This window comes from Pan paniscus, chromosome 13, assembly GCF_029289425.2.
Source record: "Pan paniscus chromosome 13, NHGRI_mPanPan1-v2.0_pri, whole genome shotgun sequence".
Taxonomy (NCBI): Eukaryota; Metazoa; Chordata; class Mammalia; order Primates; family Hominidae; genus Pan; species Pan paniscus.
Window position 1 is genome coordinate 141,066,796 of NC_073262.2, and position 27,837 is coordinate 141,094,632.

General features: G+C 47.9%; 1 protein-coding gene across 2 annotated transcripts; it reads left to right on the forward strand.

Moving 5' to 3' along the window:
- On the forward strand, positions 1-26,798 carry ASB1 (ankyrin repeat and SOCS box containing 1). 2 transcript variants are annotated; one of them, XM_003813089.4, is made up of 5 exons: positions 1-1,734; positions 8,136-8,277; positions 10,293-10,595; positions 18,929-19,314; positions 20,970-26,798. In XM_003813089.4, the coding sequence occupies exons 1-5, from the start codon at positions 1,686-1,688 to the stop codon at positions 21,095-21,097; spliced, it is 1,008 nt and encodes a 335-aa protein (XP_003813137.1). In that variant the 5' UTR covers positions 1-1,685; the 3' UTR covers positions 21,098-26,798. The 2 variants fall into 2 exon arrangements, with proteins under 2 accessions (XP_003813137.1, XP_024783731.1); XM_024927963.4 differs by lacking the exon at positions 10,293-10,595 and having other exon boundaries at positions 1,517-1,734.
- Positions 26,799-27,837: the final 1,039 nt, after the last annotated feature.

Sequence of the window (27,837 nt, forward strand, 5' to 3'; positions counted from 1 at the left end):
ATAAAACTTAACCTTCTTTAAATGCGCAGTTCAGTACTGTAAATGCACAATTCACATTGCTGTGCGACCCGTCTCCAAAACTTTTTCATCTTTCTCAACTGAAGCTCTGTCCCCATTAAAAACTAACTCCTCATTCCCCACTCCCCCAGCCCTCGGCAACCCCCATTCCGCTCCACGATTTCACTGCTCCAGGGACCTCAAATAATTGGAATCACACAGTACTGTATTTGTCTTTTCGTGACTGGCTTATCTCACTCAGCATAACGTCTTCAAGGTCATCCGTGTTGTGACGTGTGTCAGGATTCCCTTCCTTTCTAAGGCTGAGTACGAATCCACTGTATGGACGGACGGCATTTCCTTTCTAAGGCTGGGTACGATTCCATTGCATGGATGGACGGCATTTCGTTTATCCATTCATCCATCCAACAACACGTGAGGCGGCTTCAGGCTTCGGAGTTGCTGAAGCTCCGAGTTCGGGATGTGCAGCTGTGGTGGAGCCAGGGGCTGGGCACACCCCTGGCTCCTGGCCTAGCAGCGTCATCATCGGAGTCACCTGTCCCTCATGCCAGTGGTGCTCTCTGCTGTTACCAAGACCAAACACCACTGTAGGAAGTACCCCCACTCCCGCCTCCAACCCCCACAGGGCCTGCCAGGTCTGCCCCCAGTGGGCCCCCCTGGTGCATCTGGGCCACCCAGGGCCAGCCTCAGCAGGGGCACTCGCGGGGCTGCGCCTGCGGCTTCCCTTACTCCAGTCTGGAATGTTGTACACACGGATGAGCCAGCAGCTCACGCCCACGACTGCTGGGGTCTCCGGACTCCCTCATCAGCCTCCTGCTGTGCTGTGTACAAATCCTCCTCCTGCATGAGGCCCCGCTGTCTAACTCAGCAGGGGAGAATGGGAGGAGCCAAGGGAATCCGTGCTGAAGGACCAACGCCAATACTCACGGTGGGACGACGCTGCGATATTTGAAGTTGGGAGTGTGCAAGAAATGTTACTCGTTTGTTCACGAATGCATTCATTTATTCAATGAACTTCGCGTCAGCCACTGGCCGTCATCAGTTACCGACCCGATTGCGGGCTTCATGGAAGGGATTTGGGGGAGCATTCATCTAAAACCACAGCACGCTGCGACGCTCAGCCCTGCAGTGGGCCCTCACCAGTCCCCGCGCCTCCGAATCCACCCTCCCGGGGCTGTTCGTGGCTAGCAGGGGCACCTGCGGGGACCAAGCCAGCCCGGCCGAGGCCCGGGTCCCGCCCGCCACGGCCCTCGGGGCCCCGCCCACATCTGGCAGAAGCCACGCCCCGTCCGTGGGGGTGGGGATGACCCGCCGGACCGAAATTCCCAGGCTGCTGCCTCAGGCAACGGGCTTTCCGACTCCTTGGCTTCTTATGTGAGGAAACCACAGCGCGGCCGTCATCCAGAGAGTCGGTTACTCGCGAAGTTCTCGCCGGACGAAGGGACCAGCCAGCATCCCGCTAGACAGCGAGGCCGGAAGCGGAGGCGCGGCCCCTGCGCGGCCCCTGCGCGGCCCCGGAAACCAGTGAGGCCGGCGCGCGCCCGCCGGAAGCCGCGACCCCGACGCGCCCCCCATCGCCCTCGGCGCCGGAAGTGGTCGCGGGCCGTTCTGCTTCCTGCCCGAGGGGCGTGCGCGGGCCCGGGGCGGCTGCGGAGGCCGAAGCATCCATGGCGGAGGGCGGCAGCCCAGACGGGCGGGCAGGGCCGGGCTCCGCAGGTAACGTGCGCGCGGCCACTGGGCCGCGGGGCGTGTGGGGATGGCGGAGGGCTGGCTCCGGCGTCCCTGCCGAGGCCCTGCGTCCTCGTCCCGGGCTGGCCGGGTCCACGGGGCAGCCAGGGAGCCGCACCCCGCAGGCCGGGGGTCGGGTTCAGCGCGGCTCGCAGTGCTGGGCGACCCCACCACGGACGCGCTGCCCGCTCCTCGGCCTCGAGTGCAGTCCCCGCGCTAGATTTTCTTTCCGGTGGAACTTGCTCGTAACTTCCTTCCCGTTAGCCGATACAGATTTGATATGACCCAACCGCAAAAGTAGGACGTGGGCCACCTTCCAGCTCTGAGCGCACGGATCAGGAAAGCCAGCCAGAGGGTAGCCCTCGGGAGGGCAGGCACTTTTTCACCATTCTGCCGCCCACGGCGTGTCCGGTGGTACAGCGGGGCAGCCTTCCCACCCACCATAGGCACAGACCAGGGACAACGGGGACGCCGTCTCCAGCGAGCTCGTCAGTGACACAACATGTCCAGGGGCCTTTGGCCCACCAGCAAGGGAGGCAGATAGAAAGGCTCACACCCACCTTCCAAAATAACTGTCCTACTTAGGGTCTCCACCTTGAAGTGTCCCTACCATGCAGATGTGAAGGAAGCGGTCAGGACAGGTTCCCGTTTCCCGGTGGTGTGGTGGGAGTTCCTTCTTGCTGGATTTCTGAGCTTGCCATTCTCGCCAATAGTTTCATGTGTTCTGGGCTTTCTTTACATGCCTATATTTGTCTTTGGAGGGGTTCCTCTCCTTCTTAGTAATAAACCAATACATTTCTTAAAAATCTCAAAAGATTGACTTGGAGACTGGTGCAGATAGCCTTTTCCATCCATCCCTCCCTCTGCACCTCCTTCCAATCATTTAACAGACTTGTATTGAAGACCTGCTGTTGGCTAGACCCAGCAGAAGATACTGCAGTGACCAGAAAAAGCCAGACAAAGCATCTACCATCCTGGGCTTTGGTTGGCGTTGACTTTGACTTCAGAGACAGCCAGGACCTTAGGGTCTAGGATGTCATCTCATGTGAGAGTGAGAGACGGAATGATGGGTGTTCCGTGGGAAAAAGAGGACCAACAGCTACTTCCCAGTATAAAGAGGGTTCCTGGGGAATAAACACTGGCTTTGCCGGCTGCACAGGTCTCCTTTTTTTTTTGAGACGGAGTTTCGCTCTTGTTGCCCAGGGTGGAGTGCATTGGCGTGATCTCGGCCCACTGCAGCCTCCGCCTCCCGGGTTCAAGCGATTCTCCGGCCTCAGCCTCCCTGGTAGCTGGGATTACAGGTGCTGGCATCATGCCCGGCTAATTTTTGTATTTTAGTAGAGACGGGGTTTCACCATATTGGCCAGGATGATACCGAACTCTAGACCTCAGGTGATCTGCCCGCCTCTGCCTCCCAAAGTGCTGGGATTACAGGCGGCAGCCACCACACTCGGCTGAGGGCTCCTTTTTATATCCTCATGCACTGCTGTTTTGTTATTCAGTGTGTTTCGGCCCTGGTAGAGGGGCAACAGATTTTCAGTTGAAGCTTAAGTGCTATCCTGGGGCAGTTGTGTTGTCATTGGAGTAGTTGATCAGCAAAACACAAACTTGAAGTTGCTTTTGAATCTGGAGCTGGGGAAAGAGTCTGAGTCTACTTTGAGCAGGGCACAGAGGCCAGCAGAGGGGGCCCAGAAGAGGGCTCAGCAAAAGTCCTGTGGCCGCCATTTACCTGTTGGTTATTGCCCTACACCTGAATCTTTCCCACTCCGACTTTGAACTTTTTCACCCTATAGTAACCGCAACTGTGGAGTAATTACAGGGGAGGATAGTTACTGAAGGAAGACTGGGGTGGTGGCTTAAAGAGCTGTTCATGCCGGCTTGTTGATCTGCGGCCGGTCTGGTTGTGGGATCAGCATGAGCAACTGAATGGACTGTCAAACCCTGCAGAGCTGGGACACTTACTCATCACCCCCGTTTCACCTGTGGTTGAGTCTCATGTACAGTAGTACTCAAAAGAGATTAATTTTAATATAAAAAACAATGTCAGCATCTGGAAAGAGCCCCCTTATGGAGTGGGTGCTTTATACCTGCCTGTCTGGTCTCACACTAGGACAGCATGGCAGAGCAGGGACTTGAATCCAAGCAGTCTGAGTTTTTGCTCTTACACACGAATCTGTGTGACTATTTTTACAAAACTCTTAAATCTTCAGGAGTTTATTTTGGGTTATGATGTGAGGTGAATAACTCAATTATTTCCTAATAAGTATCTAATTGTACAAATGCCGTTTGTTGAATACTCTTTTCCATTCTCGCTGATTGTGATGCCGGTTTATCACATTCAGGCATACCTTGGGGATAGTGTGTGTTCAGTTCCAGAACACTGTAATGAAGTGAATACTGCAGTAAACCAAGTCACATGAAATTTTTGGTTTCCCAGTGCATATATAAGTTATGTTTACATGATACTATGGTCTATTAAGAGTGTAATAGGCCAGGCGCCAGTGGTTCATGGCTGTAATCCCAGCACTTTGGGAGGCCGAGGCAGGCAGATCACGAGGTCAGGAGATCAAGATCATCCTGGCTAACATGGTGAAACCTCTTCTCTACTAAAAATACACACACAAAAAATTAGCCAGGTGTGGTGGCGGGTACCTGTAGTCCCAGCTACTCGGGAGGCTGAGGCAGGAGAATGGCGTGAACCCGGGAAGCGGATCTTGCAGTGAGCCGAGATCACGCCACTGCACTCCAGCCTGGGCCACAGAGTGAGACTCCGTCTCAAAACAAAACAAAACAAAACAAAAAAAAAACCGAGTACAATAATACCATTATGTCTAAAAATGTACACATTTTAATTTAAAAATGCTAACCATCATCTGAGCTCTCAGTGAGTCACAATCTTTTTGCTGGTGGAGGGTCTTGCTCCAGTATTGATGGCTCCTGACTTATCGGGGGCTGTGGTAATTCTTAGATGACAATGAAGTTTGCCATGTCATCTGGCTCTTCCTTTGATGAGATTTCTCTGTAGCATGAGATGTTGTTTGATGGCATTTTACCCACAGTAGCACTTCTTTAAAAATTGGAATCAGTCTTCTCTAACCCTGCTGCTGCTTTATCAACTAAGTGTATGTGGCCTTCTAAATCCTTTGTTGTCATTATGACAGTGTCCACAGCATCTTCACCAGGAGTGGATTTCAGCTCAAGAAACTGCTTTCTTTGCTCATCCATTCAAGTTTGATCATGCGATTGCAGCAGTTCAGTCACATCTTCAGGCTGTAATTCTAGTTCTCTTGTGATTTCCACTGCATCTGCAGTTACTTCCTCCATTTAAGTCTTGAGCCCCTCAAAGTCATCCATGTGGGTTGGAATTAACTTCTTTCAAACTCCTTTTGATATTTTGACCTCCCATGAATCACAAATGTTCTAAATGACATCTAGATTGGTGAATCCTTTCCAGAAGGCTTTCAGTTCATTTTTGCCCAGATCCATCAGAGGAACCACTACCTATAGCAGTGATAGCCTGACAAAATGTATTAAATGATGATAACACGTGAAAGTCAGAATGACTCCTTGATCCATTGGCTGCGGAATGGCTGTGTTCGCAGGCATGAAAACAGCATGAATCTTGTACATCTCCATGAGAGCTCTTCGGTGACTAGGCGCATTGTCAGCGAGCAGTAGTATTTTGAAAGGAATCTTCTGAGCAGTAGGTCTCAACATTGGGATGAAAATATTCACTAACCATGCTGTGAACAGATGTGCTGCCACCTGGGCTTTGTTGATCCATTTATAGTGCACAGGCAGGAGTTTTGGAATGGTGAATGAACACTGACTTCCACTTAAAGTCACCAGCTGCGTTAGCCCCTAACGAGAGTCAGCTTGTCCTTTAAAACTTTGACGCTAGGCATTGACTTCTCCTCTCTAGCTATGAAAGTCCTAGATGGCATCTTTTTTTCCAATAGAAGGCTGTTTCTTCTACATTGAAAATCTGTTGTTTAGTATAGCCACCTTCATCAATTATCTTAGCCGTGTCTTCTGGATAACTTGCTGCAGCATCCACATCAGCACTTGCTGCTTCACTTTGTACTTTTGTGTGATGGAGATGGCTTCTTTAAACCTCGTGAACCAACCTCTGCTACCTTCACACTTTGCTTCTGCACCTTTCTCAGCTCTCTCAGGCTTCATAGAATTGGAGAGAGTTAGGGCCTTGCTCTGGATTAGGCTTTGGCCTAAGGGAATGTTGTGGCTGGTTTGATCGTATCTCCAGACTACTCAGATTTCCTCTATATCAGCAATAAAGCTGTTTTGCTTTCTTATCAATTGTGTGTTTACAGGAGTAGCACTTTTAATTTCCCTCAAGCTCTTTTTCCTTTGCATTCACAACTTGGCTGTTTGGCACAAGAGGCCTATCTTTGAACCTTCTCAGCTTTCCACATGCCTTTCTCATTAAAATTAATCATTTCCAGCTTTTAATTTAAAGTGAGAGATGTGTGACTGTTTCTTTAACTTGAACACTCAGAAGCTGTTGTAGGGTTATTAATTAGCCTAATTTCAATATTGTGTCTGGGGAACAGGGAGGCCTGAGGAGAGAGTGGGAGCAGCTGGTTGGTGGAGCAGTCAGAACACAGACCACGTTGATGGATTAAGCTCATTGTCTCATATGGCACAGTTTGTGGCACCCCAAAACAATTACAATAGTAACATCACAAATCACTCATCACCATAACAGATAAAATAATGAAAAAGTTTGAAATATTGCAAGAATTACCAGATTGTGACCCAGAAGACACAAAATGGACACATCCTGTTGGACAAATAGCTCCAAAAGACTTGCTCAGCACAGGGTTGCCACAAACCTTCAGTTTGTAAAAAAACACAATTACCTGTGAAGCTTCATAAAGTGAAATGCAGTGAAATGAAGGCTGCCGGTATTAGGTTGTTTATACTGAGATCTTTCTGGGCAGCTGATGGTTTGATTTTCTTTTTTATTCTGATGAGTGTTCTGTTACCTAGTAGGGTAGGTCTTTTCTCTGTACACTTACTAAAAACCAAAAAAGTTCTTCTCCCTTATATTTTAAAATAAACTTTAGAATATTTTTTGTGACATCTGATAACAAAACCCCAAAGAAATGGGTCACGCTTTATTTAAAATTCCTTGATTATTGAATCTTTTAATCCAAGTACTTGGTGTTTTTTCTGTTTATTCTGTTCTTTTGTGTTGTTTTTGAGTTTTATAGTCTTCATTAAATGGGCTGGATTTATATTTATGTACATGTGTTTTTAACCTTCGTTTTTATTGAGGTGGGACTTCTCTATGGTCAAGTGCACCTGTCTGAGGAGTTTCTTAGGCAGGCCTCCCTGTGGCCGTTGCCCAGGGCAGCGTGGTAGGGAGTCACCCGTGTAGCAGATAGCAGCATTTGCTCAGCCGTTGGATTTTGCCGTATGTCTTTTTTGTAGTGAAGGAGATGACTATGTTCTCCTTCATAGTTTCCCACTATTAAGATATTCCCAAATACCAGTACTAAGATATTTGCTAGATTCTTTGATACAATATTGATTCAATCTGCTGATACTTTCTTTTTTCTTTTTCTTTTTTTTTTTTTGAGACCGAGTCTCACTCTGTCGCCAGGCTCTGGAGTGCAGTGGCGCAATCTTGGCTTACTGCAACATCTGCCTCTGGGTCCAAGCAATTCTCCTGCCTCAGCCTCCTGAGTAGCTGGGACTACAGGTGCGCGGCACCACGCCCAGCTAATTTTTTGTATTTTCAGTAGAGATGGGGTTTCACCATGTTGGCCAGGATGGTTTTGATCTCTTGACCTCGTGATCTGCCTGCCTCGGCCTCTCAAAGTTCTGGGATTACAGGCGTGAGCCACCTCGCCTGGCTCAATCTGCTAATATTTTCTTTAGGATCTTGCATCCGTATTCTTCAGGTTTGCCTTATCAGTGGATTCTTTGACACAATATTGATTCAATCTGCTTATATTTTCTTTAGGATCTTGTTTCTTTATTCTTCAGTAGGTTTGGCTTATAGTTCCTGGGCCCCATCAACTTTTAAAAAATTATTCTTGTCAGCGTTGGTGTCAGGAGTGTGCTAATTTAATAAGGGAAGGTTTCTACTATTTTCTGTGATTTATTTCTTTTGTTTTTACAGACAGGGTGTTGCTGTGTTGCCCAGGCTGATCTTGAACTCCTGGCCTCAAGTGATCCTGCCTCAGCCTCCTGAGTAGCTGGGATTACAGGCGTGCCACCATGCCCAGCTTGTGGTTTATTTCTTGAGCATTTGAAGGTGCCCCGTAGCTGGGAGAGGGAAGGCTCGCTGCAGATGGCACCCCCTTTTGGTTAGTCTTGGCAGGGCCTCCCTGAGCTAACAGGAGCCCCTCTCTTCAGTGCAGGTCGTAATCTGAAGGAGTGGCTGAGGGAGCAATTTTGTGATCACCCGCTGGAGCACTGTGAGGACACGAGGCTCCATGATGCAGCTTACGTCGGGGACCTCCAGACCCTCAGGAGCCTATTGCAAGAGGAGAGCTACCGGAGGTGAGCGGCGCTGCCCAGGGCTGGTCCGGGTACTAGGGCCCTGAAGGTCTGCGTGAAGCTGAGCCCCACAGTCCCTGTGCAGATGAAGACCTTGATGTTGGGAGGAATGTGTTCCAGTTTTAGAGGATGGGGATAAAGGAGACTGAGGCAGCATGGTCAGAGTTGTAGGAGACAGCCAGACAGTGTGGGCAGGGAGACCTGAGTTCAGGTCCTGCTCTGCCATTAACCTTAGTGTTTTCTGGCAACTTCTGGCCTTCTGTGGGCCTCAGCCTCCTGATGTCACTCCTGAAGGTACCACTGTTTCCCTCTTCAGTGGCGGCCCCGCCCCATCTTGGGTTTCTTGTGGCTCTTGATTGCAGGCGCTTCTGTACATTCACCCTGCTTCACCACCTTCCCTAGTGCCCTTTCCTCTAGCTTCTCAGGCCCTTAGTCATCTGCCCCCGGGACCTGGGCCTCAGCCTTAGGCCCTTTTACCTCATCAGCTTTCTCCTTTCTGTTCCCCTCATCAGTGGTCCCCTGTCCTGGCCTTGCCAAACTCTGCCTGTCCCCACAAAATGGCTCCAGCCCTTCCTTCGCAGCAAGTGATGCTTGCCCTTCCCTCTCCCTGCTCAGGACACCTGGGGGAGCAGAGTCTGCTTGCTCTCTGGAGTGTTCTCTGATTGTTCTGCGGGTCTAAGGTTGCAGTCCCAGCTAGAGCTTAAACTCAGCAGCAGCCAGGAACTATCCATGCTGCTGTTGTGTCTCCGCGTTCCCTTCAGGACCCAAATGCCAGTGCGGTGATAGAAGCAATGCCTACATGTTGGTGCTGAAACTAATGCCACAACTTTTCTTTGCATAGTTCCCAAGAAAAGGATTTCTAACAGTACAGGAATGTATTTCTTCATTTCCTTCTAGTGTCTCAGCAGTATTTCATCAGAACAGATATCAGTATTTAAAAGAAAAATACCAGAAAGGACTGTCATAGGAAGACAGATGGATTACGCACAGATATTTAAAGTGGGTGACTCAAGCCCAAAGAAAACCTTAATTCAACTTGCAGATGTAACAGAATGAAATAGAGTTCGGTGAGGTCTCAGCCCAAGTCTTTCTATATTGCATTTCCCAGCACTGTTTCTCCTCCTTCTTTTACTCAGGCTCAGGGCATCTCTGGTTCTTTACATTTTCCCATTGCTATTTACTTCTTTGGTGATGAGTTCCTGGAGTGCTCCTCGACCTTCCTGGGCAGTCAGAGCCTAGGCGCAGCTGGCGGAGGAGCCCCGAGGGCTGGCTTGGGAGCTGCTTCCACTGCATGTTCCTGGGCCCTGGTTTGGTGCTCTGGGCCTCTGAGCTTTGTTCTCAGTGACACTGGGAGCTCGCTGTGAACCCGTTGCGGTCACTGCCTTGCTGGGTCGGTTGGTGGGGCAGGCAGTTGCAGTCTGATTGTGACATCTGCAGAGAGCTGAGTCTGGACAGGTTCCTCTGCCGCTCTTGGCCAGGGGTGTAGCCCCCGTGCCACCTTAGTGATTCCTTCAGGCCATCATTTGTGCAGTGTTAGAGGTTGGGGGCCTACATAGTCACCTAGTCCTGGTGAGGATGCTGAGGCCTAGAGAGGCCCAGCCTCAAGCCTTCACAGATGGTAACTGGGGAAGAGCAGCCTAGGGGCTCTTACCCAGACTCCCGGGCGAGTGCGCTGTTCATTTGGCACTGCCTCCCAGGCAGACCCTTCGCACCTTTGTAGAGGAAGGCACTTCGGACAGCAGTCAGGAAATCTAAGAACTAGAGATCTTAGTTTTGGTGCTGATCATTCTGCAGGTGCCTTGAGTTTCCTGTCTCTGGAATGGGGCTCGTAATGCCTGCCCTGCCATGCCCTGGTCCCGCAGGGGAAAGGTGTGAGAGCATTTCAGAAGGCAGAGCCCAGGTGGAGGTGTTATTAACCAGAGGGGGGCCGTGTCCATGCTGCCAGGGTGAGGGGGGCAGTGCAGCCTGTCCCTGTCTTGCGGCTGCCTCTCATGAGCCCCCTTGTGTTCCTCCTGCAGCCGCATCAACGAGAAGTCTGTCTGGTGCTGTGGCTGGCTCCCCTGCACACCGTTGCGAATCGCGGCCACTGCAGGCCATGGGAGCTGTGTGGACTTCCTCATCCGGAAGGGGGCCGAGGTGGATCTGGTGGACGTAAAAGGACAGACGGCCCTGTATGTGGCTGTGGTGAACGGGCACCTAGAGAGTACCCAGATCCTTCTCGAAGCTGGCGCGGACCCCAACGGAAGCCGGCACCATCGCAGCACCCCTGTCTACCACGCCTCTCGCGTGGGCCGGGCTGACATCCTGAAGGCCCTCATCAGGCCAGTACTGTGGAGCTCGCTTGGCTCCTGCAGCCACTTTATTTTTCTTCTCTGTATTTTGCAGTTTTTCTGTCTTTAGAATTCGGCTCTTTAGATGACTCGCCTGTTTTGCTGGCCTTTGTAAAGAGCTGCCTCTTGGCTTTATCAGGTCTCTTTGTTTTTCGGCTTATCTGTTCCTTTATATTTACTTTTATCTTTTTCTAATTTTTAGTTTTTTTTCCCTTTTGAGTTGATTGCTTATTCATTTTTTCTTAAGAATGCAAACTTGCAACGTTAATTTACCTTTTACTATAGTTTTGACCATCCTCTCTAGGCTTTTTCCTTATTATTTAAATAGCTCTAATTGAAGTTGATTTCCTCTTTGTTCTTAGAGTTATGGAAGATAAGGTTTTAATAATGCTTTTTGTTGTATTATGCTCAGATAATATGGACCAGATAGTTTTCATTTTGGGGATTCTTTGACGTAAAAAAATTATTGTTATTATTATTTTTGTTTAGTTTTTGAGATGGGGTCTTACTTTGTTGCCCAGGCTTGAGTGCTGTGGTGTGATCATAGCTCACTGCAGCCTCAAACTCCTGGGCTCAAGTGACCCTCCTGCCTTAGCCTCCTTAGTAGCTGACACTACAGGTGTGCACCACAATGCTGGCTTCTTCTTATTTTTTAATGTCAGACTACATTGTTGTGAATGCTTGAAACAAGTACATGACCATGGGTGTTTTGTTTACATATTATACTTTGTTAGGTTAGCACTCTCTCTCTCTCTTTTTTTTTTTTTTTTACATTTTTGTCATTGGATCTGCCAGAAATTTAAAGAATTCTGTTAGTCTCTGATCACATTTTTGATTTTGCCATTTTTTCCCCTTGTACTTTGAATAGGTTTTGCTTTGAAAATTTTGATGCTAATTGAGCTCATAAAAGTTCCTGCTTACATATTATGCTCTATCAAAACAAGAGTACTATTAGTTTTATTTAAGGCCCATTTACATGGCATTATGTAATATTTAGTTTTAATCCTAGGGAGTTTCAGTAGTTCTGTTTGTGCTTGTGTAGAACTATTTGTCTAGAAGTTTTTGCTTTTTAATACAGTGAACATTATTGCTATAGCTGATGTTGGGGTCTGTTTCTGTTATCTTTCTGTTTTGTAACTATTTCCATTTGATATCTTTTCTTCTTATATGTTGTTTTTTTCTTTCCTCTTCCATTATACTAGGTTTACAGTCTTATTTTATTTTATTTTTTTTGAGACAGAGTCTTGCAGTGTTGCCCAGGCTGGAGTGCAGTGGCGCGATCTTGGCTCACTGCAACCTCCGCCTCCTGGGTTCAAGCAGTTCTCCTTCCTTAGCCTCCTGAGTAGCCGGGACTACAGGTGCCCGCCACCATGGCCGGCTAATTTTTGTATTTTTGGTAGAGATGGGGTTTCACCGTGTCAGCCAGGATGGTCTCGATCCTCTGACCTCGTGATCCGCCCGCCTCGGCCTCCCAAAGTGCTGGTATTACAGGCGTGAGCCACAGCGCCTGGCCTACAGTCTTATTTTAATCATACTAATGGTTGCCTTTTTTTTTTTTCTTTTTGAACCAGATTGCTTTTATTTTTCATGTTTCTAGTGACTTCTTTCCAGCAAAGATGCTTTTTTCCCTCTTTTACTCTGGAGACCAAATTGCTCTGCATTTGGACAGGGTGCAGTTTAGGTAGCTGGTTCTCAGGGAAATTTTTCTGTATTGAAAAGGATTAGGTAAGGGTTCTGTTGTTATAGGCTGCAGCCAGGGTGGCTCTGATGAGCAGGGACCTGGGATTCCCTTTACCCAGCACGGAATATGGTCTTTAAATTAGGTACTGAGAAATGTTTTTCCTGTTGAAGGGTTTTATAAATTAAATAGCTACACAATTGGCTTTTGGGAGGCTAAAGAAATGAGAGTGGTAAGGTTGTTACGTTAGAGGGTGATAAAGCTGCAAGGCTTTTTCCCTCTTTTTAAGGATTTCTAACCTGATTATCTAAGCTACCGCAGTCCCTTGTCTTTGCACCTTGGAGAATGTAAGCTATTAATTTGGAAATGCTTTTGAGTAGGATCAATCAGGGAAATTCCATGTTGGTTCCAGAAAGCCCTTTGGGTATTTCAGTCAATTCATGATGCACAACTGCTTTGAGTTACCTGCAGGCTGCCCGAGAAGTACATATACAGATGCCCTTCATTTTTTTCTTTTTTTTTTTTGAGACGGAGTCTCACCCTGTCGTCCAGGCTGGAGTGCAGTGGCGCTATCTCAGTTCACTGCAATCTCCGCCTCCAGGGTTCACACCATTCTCCTGCCTCAGCCTCCCAAGTAGCTGGGACTACAGGCACCCACCACCATGCCCGGCTATTTTTTTTGTATTTTTAGTTGAGACAGGGTTTCACCATGTTAGCCAGGATGGTCTTGATCTCCTGACCTTGTGATCCGCCCGCCTCGGCCTCCCAAAGTGCTGGGATTACGGGCGTGAGCCACCGCGCCCGGCCACAGATGCCCTTCTTGCGAAAACGTTACTAAGACATCTTACTCCCTCACTGGAGCACAGGACATTACTTTCACAAGGTGGTACCAAGAACATACATTATTCTATTAAAAAGTTTTCTATATTCTAAATTCCAAGATAATTGACTCTTGGATAGTAGAGTGATACGGTTAAGTTACTGAACAGTGATGTTCTCTGGAAATAACTTAGCTTCTGCTTTCCATGTGCCAGTTCCCCCTTAGGGCTCTCATCTTTCACTGTTGCAATTTTCTGTCCCTCTGTAAGTCACCTCCATTTTGTTATTTGTAAATTCACTTGATATGTATTGCTCATATTTTAGAAAAAAGGTACAGAGTGGTATTTCTGTATGTGCAAAAGTTATATGGATTTATTGAGTTCTCCCAGTGGTTCCTTGCCAGTGATATTAAAAGCAATAGAGGAATTTGGAAAATATTCAGGATTAAAATTAACTGGATCTCATCCAGTATATTTTTATGAGTGGATGAAGGGCTATCTTTCCCACAGCTCAGCTAATACCAGATTGTCATATTGCCCAAAATTACAAACGTTTTGGAAGATTTTCCCTAAGAATAAGCAAAAAAACCATCACTGCTTGAGATCCAGTTTTCCTTTGCTTAATTGGTTGGGTGTATGAAATGAAATATTAATTTCTTGTTGGCTCTGTGTGTTTTAGAATGCTTCCCCTGTCACTCCTAGAATGTCTTGGAGAGTGGGTGGTGTTTGTGTTTGTAGTGGAAGCTTCATTGTCATGTGAGTGTGTTGGTTGGAGAGTGGGTGGTGTTTGTGTTTGTAGTGGAAGCCTCATTGTCATGTGAGCGTGTTGGTCCGTGTGCTGGTCCTCAGGCCTGTGCTTCCTGAAAGCAGCAGTTTTGATTCCAGGGGAGCGTTTCTCTGGACACTCAGGATGGTGCTGAGGAGACGGTTAGAAGGCGTGGTTGCTGGCCTTACCTGTTGGCGAGCGCTGTGATTGTGGCATAGAAGGTGATGCAGTTCTGTCCTCCCTGCACCCTGCGTGTTCTGGTCCCGTCATCGCTGGTCCCCACATATTGCCCTTTCCTATTACAAATGAAATACTTTGGTGGTGACGAATCTTGTGAGACATTGCGGGACTGTGTGGGCTGATGAAAGCTCAAGAAAACAGGTGCCAGCTCTAATGTTGACTCAGATTAGAGTCATGTCATGCGTTTTGGGCAGGAATCGCAAAGGGAGGTTGTGTTCGCATTCCCCTCTTATCAGGCTGCGTGTGATCGCAGTGTGTCCATTACTGCCGATACTCACTTCCGTTATTTGATTAAGGTGGTGCCTGCCATGTTTCGCTCCCGTAAAGCTATTCCTTTTCTCTCTGTAAGTAGTATTTTGAGGAGAGGTGCTTTACAACCATGTATATGTCCTGTTCATCTCAGATTTTTAATTTGTTCATTTATTTATTTGTTAGTATAGACTCATGGTTTCTGATATTATCCAATGAGTTGTAATTCATTATTATTGTTACTTATTTTGATATTCGTATTGTCTCAGTTTGGCTACTGATAGCTGCTTCAAGCCATCTCTGTCCTTTTGACATGACCTTAGTCATTCTGTGAGCAGCTCCTCACTTTCTCCTGTAACAAGATATTCTCGGCTCATCTTGCACTTTGACTGCCTCAGTCCTGGAATAAGTCATTTCTCCTAGGAGTCCTGGTTTCTTTTAGTGAAGAATGGTGTGCAGAACCCTACATTTGGACACTAGGAGTGCCTGTTGCTTTTGGGGTATCACTGTTTTCACGCCCTCCTATTGGACCAAGCTAAGGTTGTATGTACATTCCACATTTCTGTTTATATTTCTTTATATACATTGACAGGAATTCACCTGGCTACCTTTAATCCAGGCTCATGCCACAAGGTTCATCCTAGTTTTCTGCCTTTCGCATTTACTATTCTCCTTTCACCAGTGAGAAACCCAGTTCCCCTGCCCTCCACATACTGACTGTGTTGTCCTGTTGTCCCCTGTGTGGCACCAGCCAGCCCCCTTTTGCTGCCTCTTCCCATACATGGCTCCTGACCTGTTTGGGCTCTCACCTCTCATGCCAGGTGGCCTTCTCACCTTGTCAGGACTCTGACTCTGAGCCAGGGGCCCCTCGTTGACTGATCCCTGTTCAGAGTAAAAATGATTGGTAGTTTGCACTTGGCCTGGAAGAACCCTAAACGTCTGATAGAGAGCCATATATTTGGTCATCTCTGAGTACAGTGACAAGGACAAGTAAAGTAAATGGAGTCATTTAGAGATTGGCTTTGGTGGAGAATGAGGCTTCTAAGTCAGGTGGCTCCTGCACCTGCCCTATGTGAGATTTGTTTCCTCCCATCGGGCTGTCACTGGGGAATAGGAGGGGCGGCCTAGGGGTTACCTCACTCATGGCTGTGTGCATGCCCACGTGGAGAGCTGTGTGACGCTGCCCTGCCGACAAGCTGTGAGTCCTGGCCTGGGGCCTTCCAGGTGAACGTGACGCTGGGAGTGGTCTGTGCTAATCATGGGAGTCTGGATGTTTAGTGTGCCTGAAAAGAAAGATGTCCTAGTGGGCAGCGCATCATGGCACCAGCTGGATACCTGATTGAGTTCATGTGTTTCTTTTTGCTTTCAATTTTTTTTTTTTTTTTTTTTTTTTTTTGAGATGGAGTCTCGCTCTGTTGCCCAGGCTAGAGAAGTGGCATGATCTCAGCTTACTGCAACCTCTGCCCCCTGGGTTCAAGCGATTCTCCTGCTTCAGTCTCCTGAGTAGCTGAGATTACAGGTGCCCGCCACCACACTTAGTTAATTTTTGTATTTTTAGTAGAGACGGGGTTTTGCCACGTTGGTCAGGCTGGTCTCGAACTCCTGGCCTCAAGTGATCTGCCTGCCTTGGCCTCCTGAAGCGCTGGGATTACAGGCATGAGCCACCGCGCTTGGCCAAGGTATAAATTTTTGGAAATCTAGCTTGTATCCTTGTCTCCTTGATCCTGTTCTCTCCCTCCCCAGTAGATAACCATTTAAAAAGTTCCATGGTTTACCATAAGCACACTGCAACCTCCTCCCCCACAGAAACAGTAGTGGACTGTACACTTTCACTGTGCTGCTTTCCCTCCCTCTTCCTGTGCTCGGAGGCTGCTCCGGAGCAGTGTACAGCGACCCCCCTCACTCCTTTTCAGAGCTGCACAGGGCGGCGTTGTGCAGATGAGCTGCAGTTCATTCAGCCAGTCCCGTTAGTGGACACGTGGGTGGTTTACTGTCTCCAGCTGTTAGGGATGCTGCTTTAATGAATTGCCTTGTGCATACATCTTTCCATAGTTTTGCAGATGTATTTTGGAAATAGATCCTGAGCAGTGTGATTGATGGGTCAAAGGGTAAATGCATATGTAATTTTGCTAGCGATTGACAGATTGCCCACTCTACAGGGGGAAAGTTCACTTTTCATTGCTCAAACAATGAATGAGATTTCCTGTTTCCTAAAAGCCTGGTCAATAAATTTTTGGATTTTTCCCAATCTGATAGGTGAGAAGTGATATCTCAGAATAGTTTTAATTTGCATTTCTGTTCCGAGTGAGGCTGAGTGTGTTTTCATGTGGCTAAGAGCCATTTGTAGCTGTCCATCTCTCTAATTTTTTTTTTTTTTTTTTGAGATGAAGTCTCGCTCTGTTGCCCAGGCTGGAGTGCAGTACCATCTCAGCTCACTGCAACCTCCGCCTCCCGGGTTGAAGCAATTCTGCCTCAGCCTCCCGAGTAGCTGGGATGACAGGCACACCCACACCCGGCTAATTTTTGTGTTTTTAGTAGAGATGGGGTTTCGTCATGTTGGCCAGGCTGGTCTTGAACTCCTGACCTCAGATGATCCACCTGCCTTGGCCTCCTAAAGTGCTGGGATTACAGGCATGAGCCACCACGCCCCGCCCCATCTCTCTAATTTTTCTGTAGGGCTATTGATCTTTTTCTTTTAGAAGCTCTTTATACGTTAAGGGTATTAACCCTTTGTAACCCTTTTCCCCAATTTTTCATTGCTTGTTTTACTTTTACTTATGTTGTTTTGTCATGCTTATGCTATGCAAGAGTTTTTCTTTTAAAAATTTTCATGTTAAAAACATTTTATTTGTGGATTTTGTGTCAGAATTAGGCAAATTTTACTTAGAGGTTTTTTTCTAGTTTTTGCATGGTTTCGTATTTTACATTTTAAGTTATGGTCAGTTTGGAATTTATTCCAGTATATGCTATGGTGAATGGATATACTTTTACCTTTTTCCATATGGATGTCCAGTTACCCCAAAAAACACTTAGTAAAACATCTACACCCTCCCTTGTTTGAGATACTGCCTTTATCATATATGAAATTTCTATGTGCAATTTGGCCCATTTCAAGATTTTCTGTAAAGTTCCATCATTCTGTCAATTTTGTTCACATACCAATGCCACAGTTTTATTTTTAGCCTTTATAATAAACTTCACTTATGGTGTGGCTACCTCCCACCACCCCCTTCTTGCTTGACTTTTTCATCTTCTTTCATCTTACAGATGAACTTTATATATCAACTAATGTAGCTCCGGGGATGCTATTTTTATTTATTTATGTTTGTAATCAACTTATTTAGTTCTAGTAATGACATTTTCATTTATAAAATAAATTTCGGGAGAATTATCTTCTTGATGTTGGGTCTTAATCAGTACTGTGCTATGTCTTTCCATTCTCTTAGGTCTACTTTTGTTGACTTTAAGTAGTAGTTTATCATTTTTGTTATGCAAATTTTGGACATTTATTATTACGTTTATGCTTAGATATGTCATAGTAAAATTTATTTTGCTATAATAAATGGAATTTTCCCTTCTACTTTTTATATGAAGCCTATTGGTTTGACAACCTGCTACTTCAATAAGTTCTCTCATTGCTTGTTAGTTGTTTTCCCATATTATTTAGGGCTTTTCAGACACATTGTATCCTCTGAAAATAGGAAATTTTTACCTCTTATTTTCCAACTTTATGCATTTAATTTCTTTCTCTTGCCTGATTGCACAGGGTACCTTTGACACCAGTGTTCAACAGGAGGCTGGAAAGCAGGAGTCTGTCTTGCTCCAGCTTTGGCCGGAGTGCTTCTAGCCTTTCCCTGTTAAATGAGATGCTGACTTCTGGCCTGAGGGAGTATGTTTTATCATGTTAAAGAAAAGCCATCACTTTCTGTTTTCTTGAGCATTTTTAAACACGCATAGCTCTTGAGTTTTGTCATATGCCCACCTTTTTTTTTTTTCTGCATCTGCAGAGATAATCAGAGGATTTTCCCCTCAGCCTCATTTTACAATGGATTATATTAATAGAGTTTCTAATATTGGAGTTACCTGTGCATTCTTGGGATAACTCCCATGAGGTCATGGTATATTGCTTTCTTAATATACTTAAGGATTCTCTTTGGCTAAAATTTTATTGAAGATTTAAAAGTTGGTACTCCTAAATGAAATTAGCTGGTAGTTTTTCTTATGCTTTGGCCCTTGTTGGGTTTTGGGGTTATTGTGCCAGTTTCATCAGATGAATTTGTAAGTTTCTCTTCTTTTTCTTTGCTCTGAAATAGTTTAAATAGCCTTGGGATTATTGGACCTTTAATGGTTTGAAGGACTTCCCTTAGGAATTTTTCTGTGTGCGGGGATTCCAAGTTCTTTCCTGCTACCTTATCTTGCTGAACGTAGTGAAGCTATCTGATCTGTGGAGTCTCCTACAGCGCCTGGTGTCACTGAATCAAGGCCTTCTGCTCAGGGTGGCTGTTGGATCTGTGGGATCTGTGGGCTGTGGTCAGTCCCCTGCACAGTCTGACTTTCCCTTTCTTCCCTGCAGGTACGGGGCTGATGTTGACGTCAACCACCACCTGACTCCTGATGTCCAGCCCCGATTCTCCCGGCGGCTCACCTCCTTGGTGGTCTGCCCCTTGTACATCAGCGCAGCCTACCACAACCTCCAGTGCTTCCGGCTGCTCCTCCTGGCTGGCGCGAACCCCGACTTCAACTGCAATGGTCCTGTCAACACACAGGGATTCTACAGGGGCTCCCCTGGGTGCGTCATGGATGCTGTTCTGCGCCACGGCTGTGAGGCAGCCTTCGTGAGCCTGCTGGTAGAATTTGGAGCCAACCTGAATCTAGTGAAGTGGGAATCGCTGGGCCCAGAGTCGAGAGGAAGAAGAAAGGTGGACCCTGAGGCCTTGCAGGTCTTTAAAGAGGCCAGAAGTAAGTGGCTTGAGTTCAGCTCCGACTTGTGGGCTGGGTTGATTGAACGAATCAAGATGTAGCAATAAACAAGAAACAAAAACCTCCACCTGAGCACTTGGCCAAAATCTTCAGTTAGCACTCGCAGTTTTCCAGATGGTTGTTCAGATTGATCCTCTCTTTTTAAATTCCTGAATACCAAGAACTGATATCAGGGAATCTCTAAAAGTACATGTGTGTTGTCAGAACTCCTAGAATTATGCTCTCTCTCTCTCTCTTTTTTTTTTTTTTTGAGGCAGGGTCTGGCTCTGTCACCCAGACTGGAGTACAGTGGTGCAATCATGGCTCCCTATAGCCATGACCTCCTGGGCTCATGCAATCCTCCCACCTCAGCCTCCCAAGTAGCTGGGACTGTAGGCGCACACCATGCCCAGCTAATTTTTGGGTTTTTTGTAGAGATGAGGTTTTGCTGTGTTGCCCAGGCTTGTGTTGAACTCCTGGGCTCAAGTGATCTGCCCGCCTCAGCCTCCCAAAGTGCTGGGATTACAGGCACGAGCCACTGCTTTGGCCTAGAATTATATTCTCTTTATCCTTTTGCTCTGACCTGTGGCCCCAGATTCTTATAGACAGTGACTTCTTTTATGCCTGGTTTTTAAATGAGCCCTTAAAACAAATTGCAAGCGGGGCTTTCTAGGGTTCCTTACTCTCCTTTCTTCAATTCCACTCAAGTACCGCTACTTTGGATTGTGTGATAAGCCTAAATTTTGTAACAATAAAGTTCCTGGTCTGCTTATTTATGAAGAAAGATTTTGTTAACGATTAATGCATCAATAGCACCAGAGATTGGAATTGATCCATAGCTTGGTCTTGTTATCCGAGGCTCTCTGAGATTCAGACATTGACCTCATGTGTTGTCTTTAACCTCCTGCCCACATGTCACCCCCGCCCACCGCTCCCAGTCTGGGTCTTGAGACATCCAAGTTGATAACCTCTTCCTTCTCCCTGCCTCTCAAAGGACTTTAAATTCATTGTGTTTTTGTTACTGGATTTCCCTAAACCAGTTCATTAAAGCATGCTCCTGTGTAGCCTTCCCACAAATAGTTAATGAATGGTCAGCTGGGAGCTATACTGATAGAAGAAGCAGCTTGCGTTTAGGACTGTTCCACTCCTCAGCTTCCTCGCTAATCGAGACAGAACTTGGCTGTGCTCTTTTCGTTGGGGGCAAAGTCGTCAGCCTGTGCCCCTCAAGCACTGCTCAGCCTGTGTTCCCCAGGCACTGGTGGAGCTTCAGGGATTGACTAAGGGAAGGGGCTGACAGAGGCCGGGCGTCCACGGCCCGCACCTTTTGGGGCCTTCAGTGGTCCACTCTGATTTCTTTCTCTAGTGCATTAAACACGGTCGAGTTGTGATCCAGGGAGCAGATGCCCTGGGTTAACGAGGCTGGAAAGGTTTCGCTCTTTCCTGCAACAGAAGGAGCAGATAAGAAGACCTTCCTCCCTGGGGCCTGCTCTCCTCATCCATCAGGAAAAGCCATCACTTTGTGTTTCACTGAGCGTTTTGAAGTTGGTAGTGAGCATTGGTGCACTTCTGGCTGGCAGTCCCAGCTGCCTTTTCTCTCTATAACTGGAATAGAATGAACCTTCCTCTATCCCTCTCTTTCTTCCCACGGCCTTCAGGTGTTCCCAGAACCTTGCTGTGTCTGTGCCGTGTGGCTGTGAGAAGAGCTCTTGGCAAACACCGGCTTCATCTGATTCCTTCGCTGCCTCTGCCAGACCCCATAAAGAAGTTTCTACTCCATGAGTAGACTCCAAGTGCCGCGGTTGATTCCAGCGAGGGAGAAGGTGATCTGCGGGGAGGTGGACACCGAGCCCTGAGTGCTGTGCTGCTGCTGGTCTCCTGATGGCTGTTGCTGCAGAAGATGTCCTCGTAGACTGTCACTGCTCCTCAGGTGCCTGGGCCGCTGAACAGTCCTTGGGTCATTGTCAGCTGAGACGCTTATACTAAAGTTATTATTGTTTTTCCCAAGTTCTCTGTTCTGGATTTTCAGTTGCATATTAATGTAACGGGCCATGGGATATGCACATGTAGGGGCTGAGGTTGGAGGCCTACTAATTTCCCTGTAGGGAAGACTCCCAGCACTTCTGGAACTGTGCTTCTCTTTATTTTTCTACTTCTCAATTTGATGGTTCGATTAAAGCCTTCTAGTATCTCAATGAAAAGGGAGTTTCGTAAGCAAAATAGAGGACAGAAATGCAGTTCATGAACTTGCTGGTTGGTTTTCCCTGCTCCTGGGGTAACACATGCACTTGTCATACACGCCCCTTCCTTGCCCCTTCAGTATTCTCTCTTTGCGATGGAGGTCTCATAGTGAGTGTCTTCACTCAAGGGTGGTTTCCTGGCTGCACGGCACCTGTTCCAACACCTACTGTGCCTCTCTTCAGGTGTCACGATTTTTCTGCCACTTCACCTTAGGGAGCTTCCAGTGATTGATTTTAGGAGGCCCACACCAAACTCCCCAGGAAATGACTGCCTTCCTTGGGACCAAGGACCGTTCCAACAGCATTCACTGCCAGTTCTAATAGGCGAGGAAAATGCCCGAGGCGCTGTCTTCTGTCCCCCACACGTACCAGAAAGTGAAAAATGCAGCGAGTCCTCTGGGTGGTTATGAGCCTCCAGGCGCATGCTGTCCAGTGGACAGAACATCTGGCGGTTGGTTGATTGCTCTCTTTTGTCTTGGTTGCTGCTTCTAGAATCTACGCAGGGGATAGCAGTGAGGTCAGAAGTCTTTCCCGGGAGAGAGATGGCCTGGGTTATCATTGCTGATGGCTTTGGCTGTGTGGGTTGGGCTTCCCCTCACCCAGGGCTGCGCAGCCAGGTGTGAGGGTCACCGGCAGGTGGGCTGGTGGCTGCAGCCTCAGAGCCCTCCCAGGTTGCTGCTGTTTCCAGTGAATCACATTTCGTCATTTGAAGCCCATGAGGACCATTGTGTGGATCCATGGTGATTCTAAACTTCAGATATATTTAGGAAGGAGCAGATTTCAAATCTGTGTTTGATTTTCTGTAATAAGAGAAATCCAATTTGTAAAACTTGAACAATGATACCGTTTTATTTACTTAGTAGCATCACTGTGTGTCTTAGCAGGCAGGCAGTGTCTGGCCATTATTGCGTTCTACAGCCAGAGGATAGAATTCTATACCCCCAACCCCTTGTGTCACAAATGGGCTCTGTGTGGGTCACCCCAGCTGACCCGTGTATGTGCAGATGCAGTTCCGAAGGGAAGAACAGTCCTCGGGTGATTCAGAGGGGAAAATGCAATCCGGGAGGTGTTTCCTCAGCTGAGGTGACACTGTTAGAAGCTGTGATGGTTGTGTAAATGTGGGCTGTGTGCTGTTCCCGAGGGGAGCTTGGGATTGGGTCCTGCTGAAGCCAGGAGGGTCTTCCCAAGATAGGAGAGGAACCGCAGGTGGTGAGCGGCTGGGGAGGGCCAGGACAGCCGGGGCTGGGTGCTGCAGGGGCTTCATCCCGGGAGAGGGAGTAGGCGTGTTCTTTGTGGTACCAAAGTGGGACTAGGACAAAAATTGGGCTGTGGCTGGGGCAGGAGCTGTAGGGAGTTAAGGAATGATGATATGGAAGTTGGAGCCACCACAGTGGACTGGGCCTTGTCACTGGAGGTCGTAGGCAGTGGCTCATCACCCTGGTAGGGCTGATAGGGGCTTTCAGGGAGGCTGGTTAGCTCCCTGCACTCTGGCTCTTTACTGGCTTACTGTTTAGCTCCTCCCACCTCGAGTCTCTTCTTCCTGCCACCCTTTGGGCTCAGAGGAGGGTGGCTTTTTTCGAGGTGAGCCATGTTGTAGACACACGATATGCTCTGCGTCTGCTCTACTGAGTACTTTCTGCAGGGGCCTGTTAAGGACGAGGCCTCCTCAGCCCTGCCTGGTGCAGGAGGTGGCTCAGTTCTTGAACCTTTTGGGAAGCGGCACCTGGGAATGCTGCCTCGTGGGAGTCCCATGCATGAGTGTGGTGGTGTGACCTTCAGGCTGCACAGAGGCAAGGACCCAGATGTGGCAGCATGGGCGTCATGCTCCTTTGCACAGCCCAGGGCCTGTTTCGGAGGGACCAGGTCACTGCCCCTGGTCTCTCTAGGAGGAGTGGACTGAATGGATCCTTGCAGAGAAGACTCACCCAGACCTGGCCAGGGAATGATGTATCTGGGGAGAGAATGAGCTGGAGGAGGGGTCCTCTCATGGCCCTTCCCTGGCCTGTGGCCCAGCCTGGCTGGCCTGCAGGTGTCTAGGGTCTCAGCTTTTCATTTGCAGAGGACATGTTCAACTTCCTCTCTGTTCAAGCCAGCCTTTGCCAATTTTTTCAGAATCCAAACAATTTGGAGGTTTGGTATCTTGTTTCATAGCTGCCAAATATGAATCTGAAAACAGGGTGGGTAGCTAAGGTCATTCCTCCTGGGTTTTAGTGGCATTGCCTTCACTAAAGCTCCCTTTTTTTTCTGTTGGCAAGGACAGGTTACAGAATAGGAAGAGTCGCACTTTCCACCTAAGCACTTTAGGAAATCACCTTTCTAAGCCCTGGGGCGCCCAAGTCCCATGGGGCAGGGAAACGTGGTCCTCAGTGAGGCTGCTGCCTGGCTGGCCCGGAGTCCTCCCTAGGAGAGGGGCTCGATGGGCTGGGGGAAGGAGCCTGAAGGTTGCCCCTGGTTGCATCCCAGAAGCATCTGACTGTCACCACTGCCAGGGCAGCTGCTGGCTGTGGAACAGTCCTGGGCCCTGGGCCTTGGCTGCTGTCAACAGATGGGCTGGGCTGGGCTGTGGTGGGGTGGGGGACAACGTTGGTAACTCTGAGAATTCAGCTTTGGAGTCCCGGGTGAGGGGTTTTAGATAAACCCATCAATATCACCCACATTCTGTGACTCTTTGCATCACTCGTGTTATTTATTTATTTATTTATATTCTGCCTTGTTCCAGAAAAGTGTTTAAGGCAACAATGCTTGTTTTTTGGTGTTTTCTTTTGACATTTGAAAATTTAGTACATTGTTAAAATGTACTTGTTAAACAGGTAATTTTAAAGAGAAGGAACAATTGTTTTTAGTAAGTTTTCTTTTTCCTTTTTCAATGAATTGATTCTTCAAATTAAAAGTTCTTGAGAGAAGGAGAGGAAGATACAGCAGACATAGGACTGAGCCAAGGAAGAGTCTGCCTGAGAGAGACGCTTGGCCTGTGCTTTGCTGCCATCCGTGCGGCCTTGGCCACATCCCTGTTAACAGAGGCAGCTCCACTTCAGACAGGGACAAGGCTTCCTGCTGTGCCTTTCTGGCAGGGTTTTGTGGGGTCACATGGGAAGCAATGTGTTACGCAAGCAGTCTCCGTGTGTGTAAACTGCTGTCCTGGTGACTTGTCCCTCTTCTTAGTGGAAATGCATTTGAGATGGTGACAGGGCTGGATGAACGTGTGACCCTGGGAGATCCGGGCTGGACTGTGGACCCCGATGGGCCAGAGTCCTTGTGGCCCACAGCATAGCACTGGGGACAGAGTGCTCTATGCAGGTGAGGCGTATGAGAACAGCATGGTAAATAATTGATGAAGTCACATTTGTTCAACTTAAAGGATTGTTCTTTATTCTGAAGTTATTTTCTTCCTTATTTGGATGATAAAATTTCCTTTTATGTAATGAAGGTAAAAGTAGAGGGCAATATTTTTGCTTTTTGAAATGCTCTTGGTTGCAAAACAAAATGTTGGTTGCTGTTTGTCAGCCCCAGAATTTCTTCTTAAGTTCACCTGTCTCTGAAATCCCAAAGTCAGGGAACCGCAGTCTAGCTGTGGTGCATGTTTACGTATTGGTGAGAAATTCCTCTTGGGTTCCTGAACAGCCTGTACACTGGCAGACAGCACTGCAGCATTTCTGCTGCTCATGGCCGAGAACGAGTCTGGAGATCGCTGCGTGCGGTTTTAGGAAGTGCAAACACCCGTGGTGATGGGCCTCTGGCCACCCCCAGATCCATGGGACACACTCACAGGAAGCTGATGTGGCCTTCTCGGTGAGGACTGCACCTTAACCTGGGCACTGGGAGCCTGTGGCCCCCCTGTATGTTGGTGATGACGCTAGTGTGGGTCTTCTGGCTCTAGGGCTACAGCTTCTGCCTCCTCACCTGGCTGTCGGTACTCGGCCAGTAGGCCTGGCCTCCTGGGGCCTGGATCCCCACCGGCTGGGATTGGCCTCCTGGAAGTACCTGTTTGGGCCATGTGACCTCCTTTCTCACTTATGCCTCACTCCCCTCCTCCCGCTCCAAACCCGAACCTCTCAGTGTGGAATGAACGCTCCAAACCCGAACCTCTCAGTGTGGAATGAAACAGTTTAGATGTGTACATGATGCACGTGGGTGGGATTCACATCCCAGGAGAATTCCACGGAGAGGAATGTGCAGATTTTGAAGTGTACAGTGATGTGTGGAATAAATACTAGAAATTCTCAGCAGACAGTGGGATGGAGAAGTGAGTGGGGGCAGGAGGGGGATTTCTGTTGCCTTGACATGTCGTTGCTCAGTGCCTGGAATGCAGGCGAGTCTCTCTTTTTTATGTTGCTTTGATTTCAAGATCTCTTAGATATACTAGGTAGTGTATGAATATGCATAAATCCAGTTTGAGAATGGTGTTTATGAAGAAGCTGTTTCGTGTGTACAGTTGCTGCTGTAATGTAGCCGGCAGTGCCCTGCCCTGCAGTGTCTGCACAGCTCCCACTGCTTCTCTTTGCTGTTGGGCATGTGAGGCATGACTTGGAGGGGGGCCTGGTGCCTGGGGACCTGCTGAAGAGAATGCTCACCACCAGCCCTCTGTTTCCCTTTCTGCTTTGGTAATCAACACGTGTTTGCCTGCAGTGGCCGGGACTGTGACTGTTTCTGCCCTTGTGCCTAGTTAAGAGCCTTCAAAAGCATAATGAACACTTTTGATATGCTGTTGTAACTTTAGTAAATGCTTTACTTCCCTCTAATTGCCCCCAAATGCCTTAATTTTGTGGACTGTTTATTTCAACAGGTGGAAGTGTTGGTCGTGTGAAATCTTGGTATTCGCATTTCAAGAAGGGAGTTCTTTTTTTCTTTCTTCTTTCTATGGAACGTTTCAAGTGATTGGATAGAAAGAAGGGCTCTGAAGCAGGAGTTTTCACCTGCTCTGAGGGAACTTGGGGCTCCAGGGACGTACCCCAAATGTTGCCCAGGTTGAAACTCCCTGACAGCCTGTTCTACGTGGCTCGTGGTTTCCAGTTTGAAGAGAGTTGTGCCCCTAAAAGTATTTGAAACCTGTGGCTTTCAAGCAAGGTACCATTGTCCCCACAGTGTTCCGTGGGGTGGGGGGTGATGGAGACTGTGGGCAAGCCTGTTGTTTTTGGCCCCCTGTTGTTACATGGGACCTGTTTTGACGGTGGGAGGGTGAGATGTGAAGATGTGGGATGAACCTGGAATGAACGAACTAAATAAAGACATGCATCCATCTGTCAGCGACTCCTTGTGTGTTCTGCCTCTTCATTCCTTGTCCCGGAACCTCTGCCACCTCTCCTACTCTCCTGCAAAGGCGGCTTTTTATCATGAGCGGTCTCAGTCTCTCTTTGCCTCGAAACTAACTGGATTTATGTGGCAGAGATTGCTAGTTTCCATTCATCATCCACTCTCTCCATCTGTGATAATACAACTCAAAGTTTTTAGCTGGACACTTGGATTCCCAGAATAAAGGCTTCGTGTCCCAGCCTCCTGTACAGCTAGATGTAGCTGTTTACCATTGCTTCCTCCTGAAATCCCATTGATATGACTGGGAATTTTTTTAAAACATAAATCCACCAGGATGATTAAAAATAGCAACAAAATTGGGAACCTCTCCAGAAAATAGGTGAATGGTAGTTGACTTAGAAACACCTGAGAAATCTACATTGTAAGAAAGAAATGGGAACATCCGAGCGTCCGAGTTGTCTTGCAGAGCTCCCAGAGGATCTGGAATTGGCACTTCTAGGTACCCCTGGAAGTAGTTGTGAGATAAGGTGAAACTAGGAGCCGAGGCCTGTTTAAGAAGCCGTTAGACTCCCCATTCCACACAGTTGGGCAACCGTGCCTACTTCAAACCCGTGAAAGACCAGAGGAGGTGTGCCGCTTTCAGCCTTCAGTATCTAAAATCCATAGCTCAGTCGTATCCTCTAGCAAGAAATAAAGCAGAACGAGACTTCTTTGAGGAATCTCACCAGCCTAAAAGGAAAGACCTAAAGTTAGCCATCCATAACATGGCCCAGGACATACCCTCACACGTAACGTGGCCCAGGACATGCCCTCACACGTGACGTGGCCCAGGACATGCCCTCACACGTGACGTGGCCCAGGACATGCCCTCACATGTGACGTGGCCCAGGACATGCCCTCACACGTGACGTGGCCCAGGACATGCCCTCACACGTGACATGGCCCAGGACATGCCCTCACACGTGATGTGGCCCCGGACATGCCCTCACACGTGACGTGGCCCCGGACATGCCCTCACACATCTTTCAATGCATCC